Source organism: Mastacembelus armatus, chromosome 1 (genome assembly GCF_900324485.2).
Source record: "Mastacembelus armatus chromosome 1, fMasArm1.2, whole genome shotgun sequence".
NCBI classification, from domain to species: Eukaryota; Metazoa; Chordata; class Actinopteri; order Synbranchiformes; family Mastacembelidae; genus Mastacembelus; species Mastacembelus armatus.
This window is the reverse complement of record NC_046633.1, coordinates 11,277,760-11,296,239: the sequence shown is the minus strand read 5'-3', so window position 1 is coordinate 11,296,239 and position 18,480 is coordinate 11,277,760. Positions and strand designations below refer to the sequence as shown.

The 18,480-nt window shown below is 40.4% G+C and overlaps 2 protein-coding genes across 2 annotated transcripts; one reads left to right on the top strand and one right to left on the bottom strand.

Annotated features, from left to right (window-relative positions):
- The first annotated feature begins 578 nt into the window (after positions 1-578).
- On the top strand, positions 579-9,044 carry wfs1a (Wolfram syndrome 1a (wolframin)). The gene is made up of 12 exons (XM_026304310.1): positions 579-730; positions 1,170-1,763; positions 2,811-2,890; positions 3,999-4,143; positions 4,229-4,402; positions 4,662-4,739; positions 4,825-4,961; positions 5,116-5,253; positions 5,433-5,678; positions 6,015-6,293; positions 6,590-6,753; positions 6,938-9,044. The coding sequence occupies exons 2-12, from the start codon at positions 1,175-1,177 to the stop codon at positions 8,121-8,123; spliced, it is 3,216 nt and encodes a 1,071-aa protein (XP_026160095.1). The 5' UTR covers positions 579-730; positions 1,170-1,174; the 3' UTR covers positions 8,124-9,044.
- Positions 9,045-12,929: 3,885 nt separating this feature from the next.
- Positions 12,930-17,687, bottom strand: ppp2r2ca (protein phosphatase 2, regulatory subunit B, gamma a). The gene is made up of 9 exons (XM_026303141.1): positions 17,513-17,687; positions 17,020-17,117; positions 16,666-16,846; positions 16,120-16,232; positions 15,723-15,900; positions 14,218-14,382; positions 13,894-14,063; positions 13,572-13,663; positions 12,930-13,221 (listed from the first exon to the last, which is right to left on the bottom strand). Exons 1-9 carry the CDS (start codon positions 17,574-17,576, stop codon positions 12,930-12,932), a joined length of 1,353 nt encoding a protein of 450 aa, XP_026158926.1. The 5' UTR covers positions 17,577-17,687.
- Positions 17,688-18,480: the final 793 nt, after the last annotated feature.

Below are 18,480 nucleotides of genomic sequence, written 5' to 3'. Positions count from 1 at the left end.
TGCCCATGAACATCTCTATTACATAACTGAAAATAAATTAATAGATAAGCGTGAAAATAATATGCTTAAACAATACATAATCATAGGGCATAATTTATAATAATTAAATACTTGAATTAATACACGATTTCATAAATTCTAGATATTTGCAATTAACGAATGAACAAGTCAAAAATGTATATGTATATTCCACCAAATTTGTTGAGAACCAGTCAAAAGACGGCGCATGTGCCATATTGGATAGAGTCAGACTCCATTAAGAATAGATTTAGGCTATATAGCTTTTGACCCGAAACATTCAGTTGAAAAAAAACTCCATATGCAGCTTCACTGGATATCAGTTAATCACTATTTTAAGTTTGATTTTTTTTACGCGAGATGATATTTATGTGAATTTAATTATCTGAAAAGAGACGCGAGGTGAAATATTTAAAAATCATTCGGCCCTCACAGTTGGTAACAACCAGTCGGATTAAGCTGGCCATTTGATTGGCATTTCTTCCCTCCCATAGAGGAAAGTCTATTTTTAAGTAGGCGGGCCACGAAGTGTTGTTTATAGACCTAGAGACGTGAGAGTGTCCAGTGACCAGCGAAGTGACCAAGCGTGCCGTGTCTGATTTCACGGGGCTGTGTGGGGCGGAATGGACCCCGGCATGGACAACAGGCACAACTTTTAAATTCAACAGAGCAGTTTTTATCCCGCAGAAATCAGAGCTTATATAATCACCAAGTAAGTTTTTGTTGTGTTGCTTTGCTGAGTGTTGACTTGCGCAGGTTTACTGATGGCATGAAGTTCAGAGTTCCTGAGTCCTACCGTGGTGCCTGTGACTGTGAGACGACTCAAGCTCAAGGCAGCAAAGATGCCAAAGCTGTGACGCTGATTAACTGTATTCTCAAAGCTGATTTGAGGCATGTTTTTCTTTGGAATTTTAAATATTAAGTCACCGTTTTGTTTAGTTTAATACATTTTATTGCTAAATATTCTATTAATTATCCTGTTTCTTACACTTCTGTTATATTTTAGGTGCAATATATCAAAGGGCCCTCCAATTTCTCTGACAGGGCAAAAGACCACTGTCCAATCGGTCGTCACCCACTATTATAACTGTTTTACTACAATATATGGTTGTCATAAGTTACACATTTACTATCACTTTTTTTGCTCCCAGGAAACATGGAGAAGGATTTCCCATCAACACCCTCTGCTGTCAATATGCAGGGGTCAAGCCCTGTGCTGGATGGATCCTCCACAGCCTCCCCCACAGAGATCCATCCCTCACCTGTCTCTAGTAACCCCTCCACTGGACTCTCCAAGCCTGCCAAATCTCTGTTATCTACAGAAACCCCTACAGAATCTAGAAAATCCTCATGTTCCTCTCCACTGTCAGTTCACACCATCTCTGAACCAATAGATTCCCCCCCTGCTCATTTAGACAAGTCACAGCCATCGTCTTATGCTGTGTCTGCCAAAGCTCCTCCTAAGACACTTTCCACTAAACCCTCCTCTCCTTCTCCAGACAGCACACCACTTATTACTACTCCTAACCCCTCTAGCCCTAAAACCTCCAAAATGTCACTCTTTTCCAAGCTCACATCTGCATCATCCAGCCACACTCCAGCAGATTCCCCTTCCACTACTGCTTCCTCCACAACTTCTTCCACTGGCCCCATGAAAAAGACCTTTGCCTCCATAGCCAAGCGGGTGATAATTCAGGAAAGACTTCGGAAAGCAGAGGAAGAGGATGCTACAGATGACGAAGATGGTAAGGATGCCTTCATTTTGAGTCTGGGATTATATGACACATTGTGAGTGCTGAAGTCGTGGCCGTATTTCTGTGTTAAGGTGATAAGCCTTGTGCTATGTTTTGGAAAGTCTCTTCCTGTGCAGCAGGGTAACCCTGCACTTACACATTCTCATGACCAGAATGGAGACTTACTTTGATTAACTTTGTTTTTCTTCTGCTAATACTGTGCTGTAAAGTATTCTGAGACACATTTCTGCATATAGGGTGACAACAACAAAAAAAAAATAGTAACATAACTAATATAAACATAGAAAATTCAATCAACTTGGTCATATTAACTGGTAAAATATCTGTATCCTCTACATACATCATTCCAGCAACTGCATTTATGCACTTACACACTACACACCTCTCACATTACATGGATTTTATGTTTTCCCAAAATCCCTTGTTCACACGCTGCTGAGGGTATTTTTTTAATTTTTTTATGTTTTGCACAGGTTCATGTCCTCTTCAAGATGTAGTGTTAAACAAATTGTATTTCTTGATGGCATTTTTTAACTTTTTACAAATGCAACAGTCTCAGAGCGGAGCAGGACACAGAAGTTCCATCCATGTACTACATCAGTACAAGAGAGGTAGAATAAAGGCGCATTTGAGTGTCCTCTCATCTTTAAGCACTCTACTTTTAGTGTCAACATTTGTTCGTTTTGAACAATCCATCTGTGTGTTCCTCTCGCTCATTACATGCTCCTCTTGTTGCTCTCAGCCGGGCGTACCCTGAATGCACTCAGACGCAGCAAACAAAGGAACCACACATCTCGTTTGAACTGGTTTCACTGTGCCTGTTAAAAATCTCTTCAAGATGAAGCGTGTTATTATTTTAATATGCAACACATTGCGGTTCAAATAGAAACCTCTTCATTCTGCCAGCTGTTCCTTCAATAAAGTTATATAGCTATACAAGTTTTGAGATAATTATGCATTTTACTGATTCATGAATCGTTCTTTAATCATAGAGGTTAATATGTGAACATTTAAAAAATCTCCTCTCATGTCCTCCAGATGAAGAACTAGAGGAGGAGTTATCGATGGAGCAGATAGAGGAAAAAGCCAATGGTGGTGATCCTAGAGCTCAGACCAGGGTAAGTGAAATAACATGCGCTGGCACTTGGCATTGTTTTTAGCCCTGCTGGTTGACTCAGACCGGGTGTGAGTTTATGTCTATTTTTGGCCATTTGGAAGCTGATTCCAGACTTTCAATTTGATACGCAAAATACTGTCACACATAAAAATCATTAACATAAGAGAACTGCAGCATGTACTCACTTTGTAAAACAGTGAAAACAGTGAAACAGTGAAATGTACATTCTCTTTATTGCTCATTCTATACAAGTACTGTACAGAGGTGGAGAGATACCCACAACTTCTGTCATCATAAATGCCATGTATTTTGGCCACTAACAACATTAGTGTGTGTGTATTAGTATGTGTGTGTGTGTGTGTGTGTGCGCGCGCGCGCGCGTGCGTGCGTGCGTGTGTGTGTGTGTGTAAAAAACATATGTTTGTAAGATTTTATGCTCGCTGTAACATAGTTGCAAACAGGAATGTGTGGGAAGTCATGAAATGATGGTCAAGATTAGAAAATAGTAACTTGATAGATGGCGTCTGCTGTTCCTGGAAAACACTGTAATTAGCTATGACAGAGACACCAATGACTACAGGAACAGGGACTTGTTTCTTCTGTATCTGGCTTCTATCATCAGTGGCTTTCATCTATGTGAACTGTGCATTGGTTTGATTGGAACTGATTTCTACGAAAGAAGTACTTTCCATAAAACCTGGACATTGCATGCATTGTCCCAAGTAATAGGAACAGTGTTGCTAGAAATAAAAGTTACTGTTCAAAGAAAAAGAACAAACTATTTTATAGCTTTTTAACCTTTTCATGTCCCACAAGCAATGATAAACCACATCAGTATTTTCTTTGTCTTCTCAGTCACTGGCTCTTCTGCTCTTAGTTTCTTAGCCAGTATTATATACTTAAATTATTACACTTTTATGAAGATATAAATACTTTTTAGCATCTGCAGCAATATATTATACAGTATATTAATTGTAAAGACATCAAAAACATACATATTTTAGTAATTGTAATGTTATCTAATGTAATGTAATATTTCATATAATAATGAAGTGAGATGAAGGCCTTTTAAATAATTTCTTCTGTTCTGCCTTTCTCTTGTGTTTCAGCTAGGTCAGCATTATTTGAGTCTTGCCAAAGAAAAGGACAAAGAGATAAATAATTGTCTCGCTGTTAACTGGCTGATAAAAGCAGCTAAACAGGGAAGAAAAGGTGCAGGAAAATTATTGCAGCGTTGCTGGATCCAGAAAAAAGGTTAATGTCACCCAGCTCAATACATGAATGTGCATTTTAGTATTTAAGTTAGCAAGTTTCTTAACCATCTGCCATCCTCTGCTAGGAATCACTCCAGAGAATGAGGCTGATGTACGGAAGCTGTCCACAGAAAGTAAATTTGAGCAGGCAGTACGCAAAGCAGCCATGATGATGTACTGGAAGCTCAACCCAGACAGGAAGAAGAAGGTGGCTGTGGCTGAGATGCTGGAAAACGTCAGCCAGGTCAATGCAGTGCAGGGTAAGATGCACAGACAATCACAGACACATGAACCCCATATCTAGTACAATCTATGTATTCACAACAATCCTTTGTGGTGTACAACAGACTCCTCGGAATGCTGCAGCATGTTGCTGTTAAATATATCAGATGCACAATCCCCCCATCTTTTTGTGATCTCAGTGTTTGCAGCTGTCATGGTGAACCCTATCATATTACCTACAGGCATGCAGTGCAGCGATTTCAATTCACTGGTGTTGTGTTTATTACTCACCAACAGGTGGCACTGTCAGCAGAATTCCTGGCTCAACTTTAGGTCAGACCCAGAAAGTATTAGAGAACATGGTGAGCAGTGAGGGTAAGTATCCAGAAAGGGTTAACAGAGAGAGAGAGAGAGAATATAGTTTATACTTTTTATAATCGCCTGTGCTGTGTCCTCTCAGCTAAACAGCTGGTGGACCTTGATGACTTTGTTGAGATGACACAAAAGTATGCACAAGGTATTGTCCCTGCTGCATCCCAAAAGGACAACCAGGTCACAGCCAAGCCTGACAGCCCTGAACCTCATGACAGTGGGAAGGTAAAAGAGCAAATCTGCAAACAAAGTGTGTAACATAGTATGTGATCATTAGAACAGAAATGTTATGTTATGTTGAATTACAGCTATTCAGGCTACTGTGTGTGTGTGTGGGTGGGTGTGGGTGTGATTGTATGCATTTGATTGTTCTTTGAAGCCCAAGACTGAGTTGGTCCCTACGGGATTTAAGAAGTCCCACAAAACCTGTTGGGGTTTTGGCAGAAGTGGGATGATGTTGGACACTAAAAGGACTGGGGCCATAAAAAAAGCCATGGACATGAAATCACGTTTAATGGTATTTAATTATATCAACTTTTATTACAATTATACTATTCTTCTATATTTTGTGTATATCTGTTGAATGCCTGTTGTTGTGGATGTGTTTATTCTTGTTAAACCATTCAGTTTCATTCACATTTGCTGCTTTTACATGTTAATTGTTCCAAGCGTTGTATCTGTCTCTCTGTATATCAGATGCTGCAGTACCCATTGCATGCCATTGTGGAGATGAAGGAGCATCTAGTTGACTGGGCATCACGCGCCGGTGTCCTGTGGCTTAGCACAATCATCCCCACACATCATGTCAACGCACTTATTTTCTTCTTCATCATCAGCAACCTGACAGTTGACTTGTTTGCCTTTGTCATCCCTCTGCTTGTTTTCTACCTCTCCTTCATATCAATGATCATTTGCACACTGCGTATTTTCCAGAGCAGCAAGGCAAGTACATTTAGACAGTTTTGTTTTTCTCAAAATGTAAAGTTACATTTCTATTAAGCCCCACTGCCTTTCAGTGCAAAATCTATGGTGCTACATGTTTCTCCGTTGTACTTGTTTGTTGGAAGTTTTTCAATTGTCCTTCGCTCTTTTCAACTGTGACAGTGGGAAAATCTTATAGGCAGGTCACATCGTGATTTTCCTTGCTACCATATAGTTACATGACCTGTGGAATAACATGAAACAGAGTGGCTAGGACAGTGGACACTGACCTTGTGCCTAAACGGTAATATTAATATGTGGTTTTCTTCTTCTTCTTTTTTTTTGTTTTTTGTCAAGAGTTGGGAAAACCTCAAGGCCCTGACATCTCTGCTGATGCGTTTTGACCCAGGGCTGGATGTGGAGCAAGCAGAGACCAACTTTGGTTGGAACAACCTAGAGCCATATCTCTACTTTATCATTTCTGTTTTCTTCGTCATTTTCTCCTTCCCTGTGGCTGACAAGCACTGGATCCCCTGTTCCGAGCTCTCGACTGTGGCCATCTTCTTCACCGCTGTCAGCTACAAAAGTCTCAGTCCCACCGCTGCGATGTATGCACGCAGGGCAATGGTCATAGAGGTCAGGGTACACACAACACTGCCATAACATATGCAAATAAATGATCAGAATTAGTATTGTGCAGGTTGTAGCTTAATAACAAATCACAGTATATTTCACATTATTTGCATAATAGCTACAGTCTTAAATAGTAACAAAATTAGTTTGCAGTATCTGCAGGTGGACTGAGAAAAACAAAACATCAAGATAATCCATTTTAATAATCCAAGTTAAATGTTTTGCATCTGAGAATTTTAAATAAAATATTCCCTCAAAGTTTGGCAAAAGTTTATGTATGTATTTTTTTTTCAATCCAGGTAGCATCGTCTTTGTGTTGCCTGACCCAGTTCCTTCCAGAGAACATGAAGGCGCTTCGTTTCCTGGGTCGCACCTTCACCACACTGCCACTAGGGGAGTCAGTGGTGCTGAAGCTGAGTCTCCCCTGCCTGCTGTATGTTTATCTGTTCTTCCTGTTCTTCAGGTGAGAAAGAGCATTTGGGCATCAGGATGTGTTTGATGAACACCAGTTCACATACTGGACTGGGCTTTTAACTACAAACCAGTATATTTGTGAATTGGTTAATTTATGTCTTCAAAACATAATATTTTACTCACCTTATTCAATTGTTTCTTTTTTCTTCTTTTCTGTTTCATTTCACCCTCAGCATGGCAAGGGTGCGTGGTTTTCATGGGACTTACTGCTTCCTGGTTCCATACCTTGTGTGCTTCATGTGGTGTGAGTTTTCTGTGGTGCTCCTCCAGAATTCCTCCGCTGTGGGTCTGATCCGCACCTGTGTGGCCTACTTTCTCTTCCTGTTTGCGCTGCCTCTTCTGGCATTAGGCCTCGCCATCATGTTCTTCATCCAACTCTTCAAGTGGTTTCTTGAGCTGGAACTGACAAAGATGATTGTGACCCTGGTAGTGTGTGCAATTCCTGTCACCCTGCGGCTCTGGACACGATTCAGCATGTCGATTCTGGATGTCTTCCGCTCAGTGACGCACCGCGGCCCAGTTAAACTCATCTTACTCTGTATCTCCATGGTGATCCTGTTCTTCTCTATCTATGTGTATCATGCAGAGGGGCAGAAGGTCTACAACTCCACTTTGACTTGGAGCCAGTACAGCCAGGTATGTGGACCCCCTGCATGGGAAACCAAAGGCATGGCCCAAACACAGATCTTTTGTAGCCACTTGCAGGGACACAGAATCACTTGGACCGGGCGTTTTAAGCATGTTCGTGTGGCCGAAACAGAGAATGGGGCACAATCCGTCATTAGCATGTTGCCGGTGTTCATGGGAGACTGGCTGCGATGTTTGTATGGCGAGACATATCCCACGTGTGAGCCGAAGAATGTTACAAATCAAACGGCCGCAGATTTGGCCTCCAGTTCTGCATCGTCTACAATCTCACTACCCAAATTGCTCCGAATGCAAGAAGAAGAAGAGCTGTGTCAACTCAAAGCTCTGGCCAAACACACCTGCCATATCAAGCGCTTTGACAGCTACAGCTTTGAGGTGACAGTAGGTATGATCCGTGATGGAATTGTGGAGGTAGATGACCCAGCCTGGGATATAATCCTAATGGCTACCCATGAGTTCAGACAGGTTCTGCTTAATCTGAAACCTGGTAATCTGGTGGAGTTTAGCACCAAGTTGGAAGGCCGTCTTGGAGCCAGAGCTCCAGCCTTTGAGTTAAAATCCATCCACTGTTTAGATTGTGTTTCTTCACTGTTGACTGGAAGCAGGCAGGTAAAGATAGAAAGAAACTGGAGACGCACCACAATGAGAGCCCTAAAGTTTGCATTCGATTTCTTCTTTTCTCCATTCCTTTCTGCAAAAATAACTGCCTGAGAAGAAAGACGGCAATGTTGAGATGCAACAGTCATTTACATACACTTCTAAGGCTGTTCAAGAGAGAGATGCCAGATGACTTATGTTTTTTTACTCATGCCTTGTCCTTTCTGGAGTGAGATGTTTGGCCTAATATGTACCAACTGTATGATCTATGACATCTATCAGGGTTTTTTAGATGGTCTGAACAACCCTTACAACTCTTAGGCTGGCTGCACACAAGACGATTTTCAAATCATCTAATTCAACTTTGAAAATGATTTTTAAAATTACAGTATAACCCTCCGAATGCACATTGACTACCAGACAGGGAGACCACACACTTTGCATTTGCAATAACAATTTCACGGTTTCATGTTGGCAAATCCACATTTCGCAGAAACTCCCATAATCAAATGTGACTTTGGGACCCATGCCTTTTCCCTATCAGTCCTATTGTGGTATATCTTGCACAATAAAATAAATAGACACTTGTGTCTGACACTTGCCATAATTCAAAAACTTGTCTTTTTTTTCAATTCTCCATTTGGCTGCACTGTGTTGTGATGCACTGCCATGTTTTTGAGCTGTAAAAGTACGTAACATCTGGTATTCCACAAGAGCCGCCCTGATCAGGAATCTTAAATATCAAACATGTTTATGAGCAAGGCTCTGACTCTATTAGGAGCAGTAAAATAATCGTATCAACACCACAGACTTGAGGATTAGACAAATAACTGGTTGAGACAAGCCTTGAATAGGGCCATGCCCCCACAATCAAAAACAAATCGGGCCCAAAATAGGGCATAAAATTGTCTAGTGTGCAGTGAGCTTTGGCTATGCAGGATGGAACTCAGGCCATCTGGGGAGTAGACGAGTTTGTATGTATATGAATTATTCTCAATCATTCTTAAACTCTTAAATAAGAAATCACAAGGGTTACTGTAACACTCAACAAAAGATTGTCCAGGCGTAGAGATTGTAAGCGCTGTCTGAAGACAGGGTTATTGTAAACTGTGTAACTGACTTTATCCTTATTGTGGTTGTGGTATAAAAAATTGGAGAAAGGATAGTAAAGCAGTCAGAGTCTATGATGTTTCTTGTGAGTCTGTTTCCAGGGCCTAGAATAAATCATTTAAGCTGAAAGAGACTGACCAGAGAGTGTTTTGAATAATCAGGTTTCCTATTCCTTCAAAAAGTATATATTTTTTTCAATTTCCAGTACAATCATAAATACCTGGACTAAAGTTTAGCCATCAAGTGCTTGTTCATGAGGGATTTGTTCCATTTATACATAAAGTGCCTTAGGCTGATTTTTATTGTAACTTGGCACTATATAAATAAATTGAATTGAATCTGGCAGACTGCAGGTAATATTTGCAGAGACTGTACATTATTTACAAAGAAATTGTAAGATGTATCTTTAATAGAGCAATGTTGCTGCTGCTTTTGTACTAAGGAACTTCTTTTATGTAATTTGTTTGCATGTATAGTAATGTACATGTACAATGTACATTTGGGTTTGTATACATTAGTGCCATTATTTATTATTTATTTATAGGTCTTTAGATTGGGTGCTGAGTATATATTTCTAGCCCTGTATGCCAATATTCTTAAAACTTTTTGGTCTTAATCTTATTTTTAATTAATGATTAGATTTCCATTTGTCTTGAGCTGTAATCCACTTAAAATGATTACATGTCAACAGAGGGTGTTGGTGGTCAACTTACAAGCTTGTCATAGTACAGCTGTAATCTCAGGTTAATTTTTATTTCAAACTTACACATAAAGATCAGTCATGTCATGGCTAATTATTGTGTCTTACTATGTATCGTATTTAGCAGAACCATGCAGAAATATATAATATAGAATTAATAATTTAACTTACTAAGAGTGGTGATTTCTAGATGTGATTTATATCCAAAGGTGCATCATTACTGATTGATGATTACATTACATTTTATTTTCTTTTAGTGTATGTATGTGCTTATTCTATGGAAAAGTGTGAACATTAGTGTCATAATATAGAGCGCATTTAGATAGCCCTGATGTCAATATAGTCACATTTGAAAACCAAGTACTTCTAGTTTTTGACTTTTTCATATTAACTTAATTTCAATGTTTTAATTCACTGTCCACATCCTCCTTTTGAAGCAAAGTTTTAAAAAAATGTAAACAAAGAGCAAACATTTATTAAAATCTAATATCTGAAAAATGCACAGTGATAAAGCCTGTTTCAGCTTTTCTTTGGGGTGGTTTACTGCCATTACTGTAACTGTGAATAATACAGTGTGTCATTGCTGTTGAACCTGTGTTCTGTGAGTATGATTGCATTTTTATTTAGTAATTGAGTTTTTTTGGGGGGGTGTGTGATAATAAAAATGCTTGACTTTGAAACTAAATCTCTTGTGGATGGTTTTATTCAGAATGAAAGTGTTTTAATGATGAGACAAAATGATGCGCCATAAAATAGAAAGAGACATAAAAGGATCCAACACATTTTTTGTCAGATGTTCTGTAATTTTATTAATGCACATTCCTTTCATTCACCTCATATGAATTATGTGTTTTGTACTGTTAAGAGTTCTCTTTTTTAAAGTATGACAGATATACACGCTAGTAGCATTGAATAATGGCGACATGCTGCTGCCGTGTTCCTGAACACAAATCCTCTCGTTGGTTCTACTCTATGTGGTAGTGGTGGTTATGATGTGATTACAGCTGACTTGTTCTAAATTATGGCTCAAGGAGCGTCCTAGAACTTATATAATGCTTTAGGTAGCCTGTCACTATGTAAACCATTTTCCTGTTGTTTGTCATTATCAAGGATTTTGCTGTTGTGCACTTTGTTCAGCCAATGAGTGCAGGACTGTCTGCATTCAATAACACCAATGAAGGGTGAAATATAGCAAGTGTCACACACAGCAACATAAACATTTGTAAACTGTGAAACCAAAGGATGTGAGAAGTGCGGAGAGGGCTGACAAGTAGAAACACTCTAATAACAATTTTCTTCTTTTCTTGGAGTTTAAGGTTTACACAGTGAACTGTCATCGATCAAGCAGACAGAGCAACTGTCAGGTTTTGAAAAAGTGCAAAAGGACTTGTTACTTTTCGCCTCTACACCGATTCTTTTACTCCACCTTTAAACAGTTAATATTCAGACCACTTACAATAATCCCATCAGGGCCAAGGTCACTTGAAAACAAAGCACTTCACTGTAAATAATTAAATCTTGACCAGGTCACACAATTCAGTCACCTAACTGCTGTACATCCTACACTTTCAGTGTCGCACCCCAGAGTAGCATGTGGCACTGTGAGGTATATGGTATAATGACATTAAAACCTCTGACATGACAAATTCACATGACATTATTGTTTCAATGCAATGTACATAATGAGATATTGCATGGATGATAACTTTCAGACACAATAGACATGGATCTTTTGATTAAAATTTTGATCAGCTGAATCAAGGGCCTCTTATCGACAATGTGCTTAGATCCCAACTTTTCTTTGATTGTAAGATTTCTTATCAAAATGTGCTCATGCATTTATAAAATTGACCTTTTGATTGTTTCTTCGATTTGCAACTTCGATTTGCTGTTAATTTTAGACTTTATCACCAATTACCATTAATGTGAACACGTTTGGGCTCAATACTGACACGCTGTCTGCTCAATTACAATAATTTACCTTGTAACTATGTAGACGCCAAGACAAGGAAAAAGCCCTTGATACAGTAATCAATACAATATATACAACAAAACAGTAAGTGTTCATTTGTGCACGACTCCCTCCCTCTCTACAGCCAGCAATGCCTATGTATGTATATTCTACTGCAAGCAAAAGCTCCTCCATTGTATTTTAACCTGAAATGGTACGATACCACAACCTTCCTATAAATTAGATTTCAGTTTCATTTGCGATGTACTAGACAAAATGCAACATTAACCTTTTAGTTCTCTGGAAGCAAAATTGGTACCACCTTAAAAAAAGAACAGTATATTTACAGCTAACAGTAAAAATGTGTGTATTCATTTATATTACCTGTAGAAGAAGAGCTCACGTTTTAAAGCAGGAATACTGCTGCACTGTGTTTTTGTTAGTGCTATTATTGCAAAGTGAATAGGGCAACGATTATGGGTGAATTGTGCATGCAATCTCCAAGAGCACTGCTCTAAAGGAGAGGTTTAGCTGCTGTTGTCACCCAATAGAAAAAAAGGTTGCAAGATGTCGTGAAGAGCTGTACAATAACGTCACTCCTAGTATTCTACAATTGTGAAAAAAATGCTTAGATTCTGATGCACTATCTGGCAAAGTTATTTGGAATCCACAATCTAATCTTAACAAGTCCTTCATGTTTTGTAGCGTCATTCCTTTTTCATTGCTACCCATATCTTCCTTTTTGTGTCAAATGGTACCAGAGCACATCAGTGAGGAGTACAACATTGTGTGGGCAACAGCACTGAGTCATTGCAGATGGAGAGGTGTCCCCGCACCTCTATTACTGCCCCTACTTAAAAAAAATAGGAATAGAGTGGGACCAAAACACACCCTGATGTCCAGTTCATCTCAGTGTTGAAAAGGATGTTACACACCCACCCTAGAGACCAGATAAATTAACAGCCTTGTCATTATGTCATGAATCCAATCTTTTATCAGTGCAAACAGATGTTGCATCTTGTGAAATATCTTGGCTCATTAAGGCTGCCCACTCTGCATGACTTCTTTCCAAATATAATAAATAGTTTGTTTGTTTGTGTTTCGTGTTGTGTTTGACAGAAAAACCAAGCACCAGTCACTGTTCATACGTCCATCGCTGTCACTGCGCCTCAGGGTTGACACGATCCTGGAAGATGTACAGGTTATTGGTGGCTGCTATGGCGATGATATTCTCAGATGGGTGCCAAGCCATGTGCAGGATTTTCTTCGTAAAGTCCAGGCTATCAACACCCACGTCTCCACGGCGACGTTTACCACCAGTATAGACACGCCGGGTCCGCAGAACAGCTCGAGGCTTGCTGCTTTCCCGCCACGCCTCCAGGGTCACACCTCGACCCGTCTCCCTGTCAAACATCCGGAAGAAGCTGTTGTACGCTCCTGTCATGATCACACTGGGGAGAGAAGAGGAGGGGAGACATAATGAGAAGTCAGATTTGAGAAGGGCAAACAATTAATGTAGATGGTGTCAAGACAGAGAACTAAGATGAAGACAAAGGTTAGTGGAAGGATGAGGAGGAAAAAAAGAGGAAAACGAAACTGAAGGAATAGGGATCGATGTGATGTCTGCAAAGCCTGTCTGTGATTGATTTAAATGTCGTACATTGGCAGAGGCAGAGCATTTAGAAACTCACTGCAAGCAGAAATACTCTACCACATGCCCACATCGTTTGGTTTTAAATGCGTGTAAATATACTGTACTCTGTCTATCTTTTCTCTTTTTCTCTCTTACACTGCCACTTACCTGTCTGAGCTGTTCCAAACACACTCAAACTTGTCAAAAATGCAGTCGTTTTCATAAAGGGAGCACAGCTTACTCCTTAGGTATTCATGAACCTGGGGAGGATGCAGACAGTCATGTTTAGTTTCTGCTGTAGACACAGAATTGTACATGGCAGCACGGTGGATTGAACACATATTTAATCTAACATCTATAAAAATCCATTAAAACATGGATTCATATTTCATCTTGCAGTCATACCCTTCCTGATCGTCTCAAATTCTCTACACTACATTCTGCACATTATCTGCATACAGTATTAAGAAGAAGATTTTTTTTTTTTAACCTGGTAAGTCTCAACGGGGCCCTTGTCCATGTTCAGGTCCCACACCTTAGCGGTGAGGTAGTCTCTGGTCAGCAAGTAGCGTCCACTGTGACTGAACTTGACGTCCGACACAGAGGATATGATCTCTGAGAAGAAGGACCGGCTCCCTGGATCCTCAGGTTCCTCAAACACTGGACAGAGAGTCACAGTTTATTTTTAAGTAAAACTCCTCCAGATAGCTTCTTGTATTTCTTGTAAGTCATTATCGATAAATGCAAATATGGTATGTTGTTATTTTTAACAGATAGCATGCAAACTACCGCTAATCTCTACAGCATTGCTCACATTTGCTGTGTTTGTCACAGAGTGCGGAGGCTCTCATGTCACAGAGGCGCAGGGTGCCCTTGCTGCTGCTGTACACAAACAAGTGGCAGTGCTGAGGGTGGAACTCTGCTGCTGTTATCACCTCTGTCAGATCCTCCATGTTGGCTGGTTTGATGTCCACAATATCTGAGAAGAGGGTCCGTCAAAGAAGAAACAGCACAGAGATCTTGGACATCATACTCTTATTTTAAGTAGGAGAAAAGTGTCATTCTAACATAGAGGTGAAGTACACCCAGGAATCTAATAAGCATCAAAGGGCACAGTGAGACGAACGGCTTGTCAACAAACCATTTACATCCATTTAGTATTGTGCTTAGTTACTTTTTTTGCTGTTCTCCATGCTCAAAATGTTCACCAGTCTTAATCACAGCCCAAAAAATGCACCCCAACCAGTCCCCAATATGCACACTCTGCTCCCCTCTCTCTGTTCTATTTGTGGTAGTCCTCTGTGGTTCAGCAGAAAGTGTACCGCTGAGTGAATTATTTAGACTCTTCTTCCATAGTTGCCTCTATGATTTTCTAGGTCAGCTTCCATTTGAATGGGAAATCACCAACATGCTACAGTCTGCACTCAACACAGACAGGGTGGTACACGACATCCCATCAGCAAAATGTAAACATGTGCTGCTTACATTAAACATAAATCAATGATGAATTAAGATGAATGGGGATCTAAAGGATATTTCCACAGTACATTTCAAGAGGCACAGTTTGGTAAACACCATGAACTTAACATGTGGTTTTTGCTGTTTACAGTGATGGCAATGAATGGTATAACTGATTAATACAAACCGTGCACAATGAATTTCAAATGTGCATATGTCTTTAAGGTAGCATGCCATAGGCATTTACAATACAGTTAATGTAAATCTGCTCCAATGAGCAATAACACTAATAATGAATGTGTCATATATAAGATTATACATGCCCTGCTTTTAACAGTATATTTTCATACACTTATTCACTGATAAAAAAGTTTCATCCCACCAACATCTGACAATAAGCAACATAATAGCCATTAATTTTAGGTTGGGAAATTATTCAATAAATAAACACATCCCCAAGATTCCACTGACTCATTATTACACACATCTGTATAATAATCTCCTTAAAGAGACACAGTGACATACACTTAAGGTCTCTGCTATACACCTGTTCTGCTTTTCTGCCTTGGTTTATGTTTGTGTTTCAGAAATTGATTTTTTTGAAAAGATGATCTAACTTTCTCATTGAAAACCCCTAAAAATACTCCCAGTGGTCTATTTCGTATTTCCATTTAGCAGTTCTGGAAATTTCATACCCTGTGAAACTGGAGAGTCCTCATCCTGTGGGAGATTAGGTTAGAAACAAACATCATGCAGGAGCTATTAAGTTATAGAAAACACAGAACATTGTTTTTGCAAAATGAGCTTAAAAATATAAATAAGCACAGGATAAACAATACAAATCACTGTTTTGAAGGATACTGAAGCTGCGGTCTGTGATGCCCAGGTGCCACATATTGATGCGGAGGTCATCAGCAGACAGGTACGTCTCCCCGTCACTGTTGACTGAGATGGAGTTGACATGGTAGGTATGTCCATTGGCAAACACTCGTCTGGGACGGACCTCTACCATCAGATCAGTAGGTTTTAGCACTGGCACCTTTAAGAAAGACAAATGTGAAAGATTACAAATTAATGAAGGAAGAAGAGACAGCAGGGGTAAGAAAGATGAAGCGCTGAATTAGAGGATATGAGAGTTAGGGATCATATTAAGGAACTGAAAGCACTGGACTAACCTGATACACATTTGAATCACCAAAATAAAAGCTTGGATGTTCTGGTGCACGTGTGTGTGTGTGTTTGAGTGTCAGGTGCACACCTGCAGTGATGTTATGGTAGAGATGTCCTTGAGCCGCCCCTCCTCATCTTTCAGGTTGTATCCCTCTGGTCTCTTGTCTCTCTCACTCACCTTCCACAGTTTAATGGTCTTATCTGTGACAGGCAGAAAGATTTCCACATTCACAGTTGATTCAGATGAGGCAAATATATCAGTAACAACTATGGACAACATGAGCTGCTAGAACATAAACAGCCAGTGGAAAATACAGGGATGTTTATGCCAGATTTTAGACAATCCAGATGATCATTTTTATTTACTGTAGTTTAAAATTGTTCCTTAAGAAATAAAACCACTTTGCAAAATATGCAGAATTTCTTCAGAACAGGGTCCCCAGGTTTCAAGACAGTAATAAGTAATTAAGGCAGAAATTGAATTCTTTGGCAGATTGATTCCACTATTGTACCCACAAGTGTCGCTCCAATGACTGGCTTGACGTTATTTTATCCTTTCTAGGTGAAAAAAGATGATGCCTGGGTAGCACCATGCTGGGAATTATATTTCCACTGTATGTCACTGATGTCTCACCATTGGTGGAGAGGAGGAAATGAGCTGCGTTCTGCTGTGGCAGCCATTTGATCTTGTTGATTTTCTCTTCGATCTCCAGACTTTTCAGGTAGTCAAAGTCTGGTTCGTGGCTCTGGAACGTGCTGTAGACATTGTACTCCCCAGAGTCCCCCGTCTCCCCTGTGTCCTCTGGCTCTTTAGACTGCCCAGAGTCAATAGTGAAAAAACACACTTTTTAAAGGACATTTCTACTTGTAAAGACAACACAAAGCATAAACATTTACGACTACGTTAAGCACAATTTTGAAATGCTCTAGTGGAATGTGGATATGCTGGGTATAAAAATGGGAATTTAGTTTTAAATATTAATCTGACCTCAGTCTCTCTCTGGAAGATGACCACTCGGCCACCTTTATCACCCGTGGCCAGCAGGTCACCCGTCTGGTTAAACTCCACCGTAGAGATGACATCAGCTGGAAGGAATACAGGAAATTGGGGAGGAAATTAAGTGGGATAATGGTTAGGATAATAGAAGTACAGAGAAAGGGAGACAAAGACAAAGAGATATATAATAGTAGGCAGAATGAAAATGAGGATCAGAGAAGTACAAGACAATACAAAGGTAAAAGGGGGATGCGATGTAAGAAAAAACTACTGGATCTTTACAAAGTACCTTGTTCAGTAAATGGACATATTATTTCTGCAAACAGCTCTTTAAAGTCCAAACCATAAATCCACAAAAGTATAAATAAAATATAAAAGAGCAATTCAGACATAATGCAGCCATAAAACTGAAATGAATCTGTTCAATAATACCAGCATGTTATCTGACACCACAGAGACAGCAACGACACACTGTCTGTTCTACCTTCAGTGACGTAGTCTCGCAGGAAGGTGTGGTTGATTTTGGGGCTCTCAGCGTCCTCGCCCATCTGAAGCTGAGAGAGGGTGACCCGTCAGCGCGCCCGTCCTGAGGGGAAGGGTCCAATCCGTGCTTTCTCTCCCCACCCAGGCTCCGCCCATGCTGCTGGGGCCTAGCGGAGTGGCCTGGAACAAGGCATCCTGGGAAACCAGCCAGCAGGAAGGAGAAGAGGCGTGAAGAGGAGATGGAACGAAGAACGAGGAGAAAGGGGGTTTAGGGAAGAGGAAAAAGAATGAGAGGGGAAAAAAAGGTGCAGGAGGATATAAAAGGAAAGTGGTGAGGGAGAAGTGGATGGAAAGGCTGGTGATGAAGATAGTTTATAAAAGGAAAGAAGAGGGCTGTCATCAGGCTGGCTGACAAGTCATGTACGTAGCATGCCAAATGATGTGACCTTTGTTAGACATTCAACACACTCATTAGCAAAGACACGTGTGCAGACACACAAGGCTGAAGCAAATCTCAGAGCTATACAGTGAAGGAAAAACAACAAACATCAAAACCAGATTAAAATGAGAATGTAAATCCTTGTGCGTGCATACAGAAACGACTACAGGATGAGGAGCATGTGAGTATGGAAATATCCACTGTAACATTCACCCTGCGCAGCCCCGGCACTGGTAGTAAATGCTCCCAGGGTGTGGTAGTCCTCTCTGCCCACTTTCCAGATCCCTGCTCTTACAAGCAGACGCACGTTTCTCAAACAGATAGTCCTTGATGGTGCTCAGAGGAGGACGTGATGTCTTGCCTGTGCTGCAGGAGGGAGGGAAACGGGCCTCAACACACCTACCAGTCTGCCTGCTGCTGCTATCCCTGCTGGTGTGTGCACGTCCTCTGCTGCAGTGTGCCTGCGTGTCTGCCAGAGAGTAGAGGAAAAAGGAAGAGAAAAGAGAGAGCAAGGGTGGTGGTGAGAGGAG

Bases quoted from the DNA above. Each gene is read 5' to 3' on its own strand.
- wfs1a (XM_026304310.1), top strand. From the start codon at position 1,175: ATGGAGAAGGATTTCCCATCAACACCCTCTGCTGTCAATATGCAGGGG. The intron at 4,144-4,228 runs GTTAATGTCACC...ATCCTCTGCTAG, and splicing joins TTGCTGGATCCAGAAAAAAG to GAATCACTCCAGAGAATGAG. The intron at 4,403-4,661 runs GTAAGATGCACA...ACTCACCAACAG, and splicing joins CCAGGTCAATGCAGTGCAGG to GTGGCACTGTCAGCAGAATT.
- ppp2r2ca (XM_026303141.1), bottom strand. From the start codon at position 17,576: ATGGGCGAGGACGCTGAGAGCCCCAAAATCAACCACACCTTCCTGCGA. The intron at 17,118-17,512 runs GTAGAACAGACA...TATTCCTTCCAG, and splicing joins GCGAGACTACGTCACTGAAG to CTGATGTCATCTCTACGGTG. The intron at 15,901-16,119 runs GTGTGCACCTGA...TCTTTCTTAAAG, and splicing joins CTACCATAACATCACTGCAG to GTGCCAGTGCTAAAACCTAC.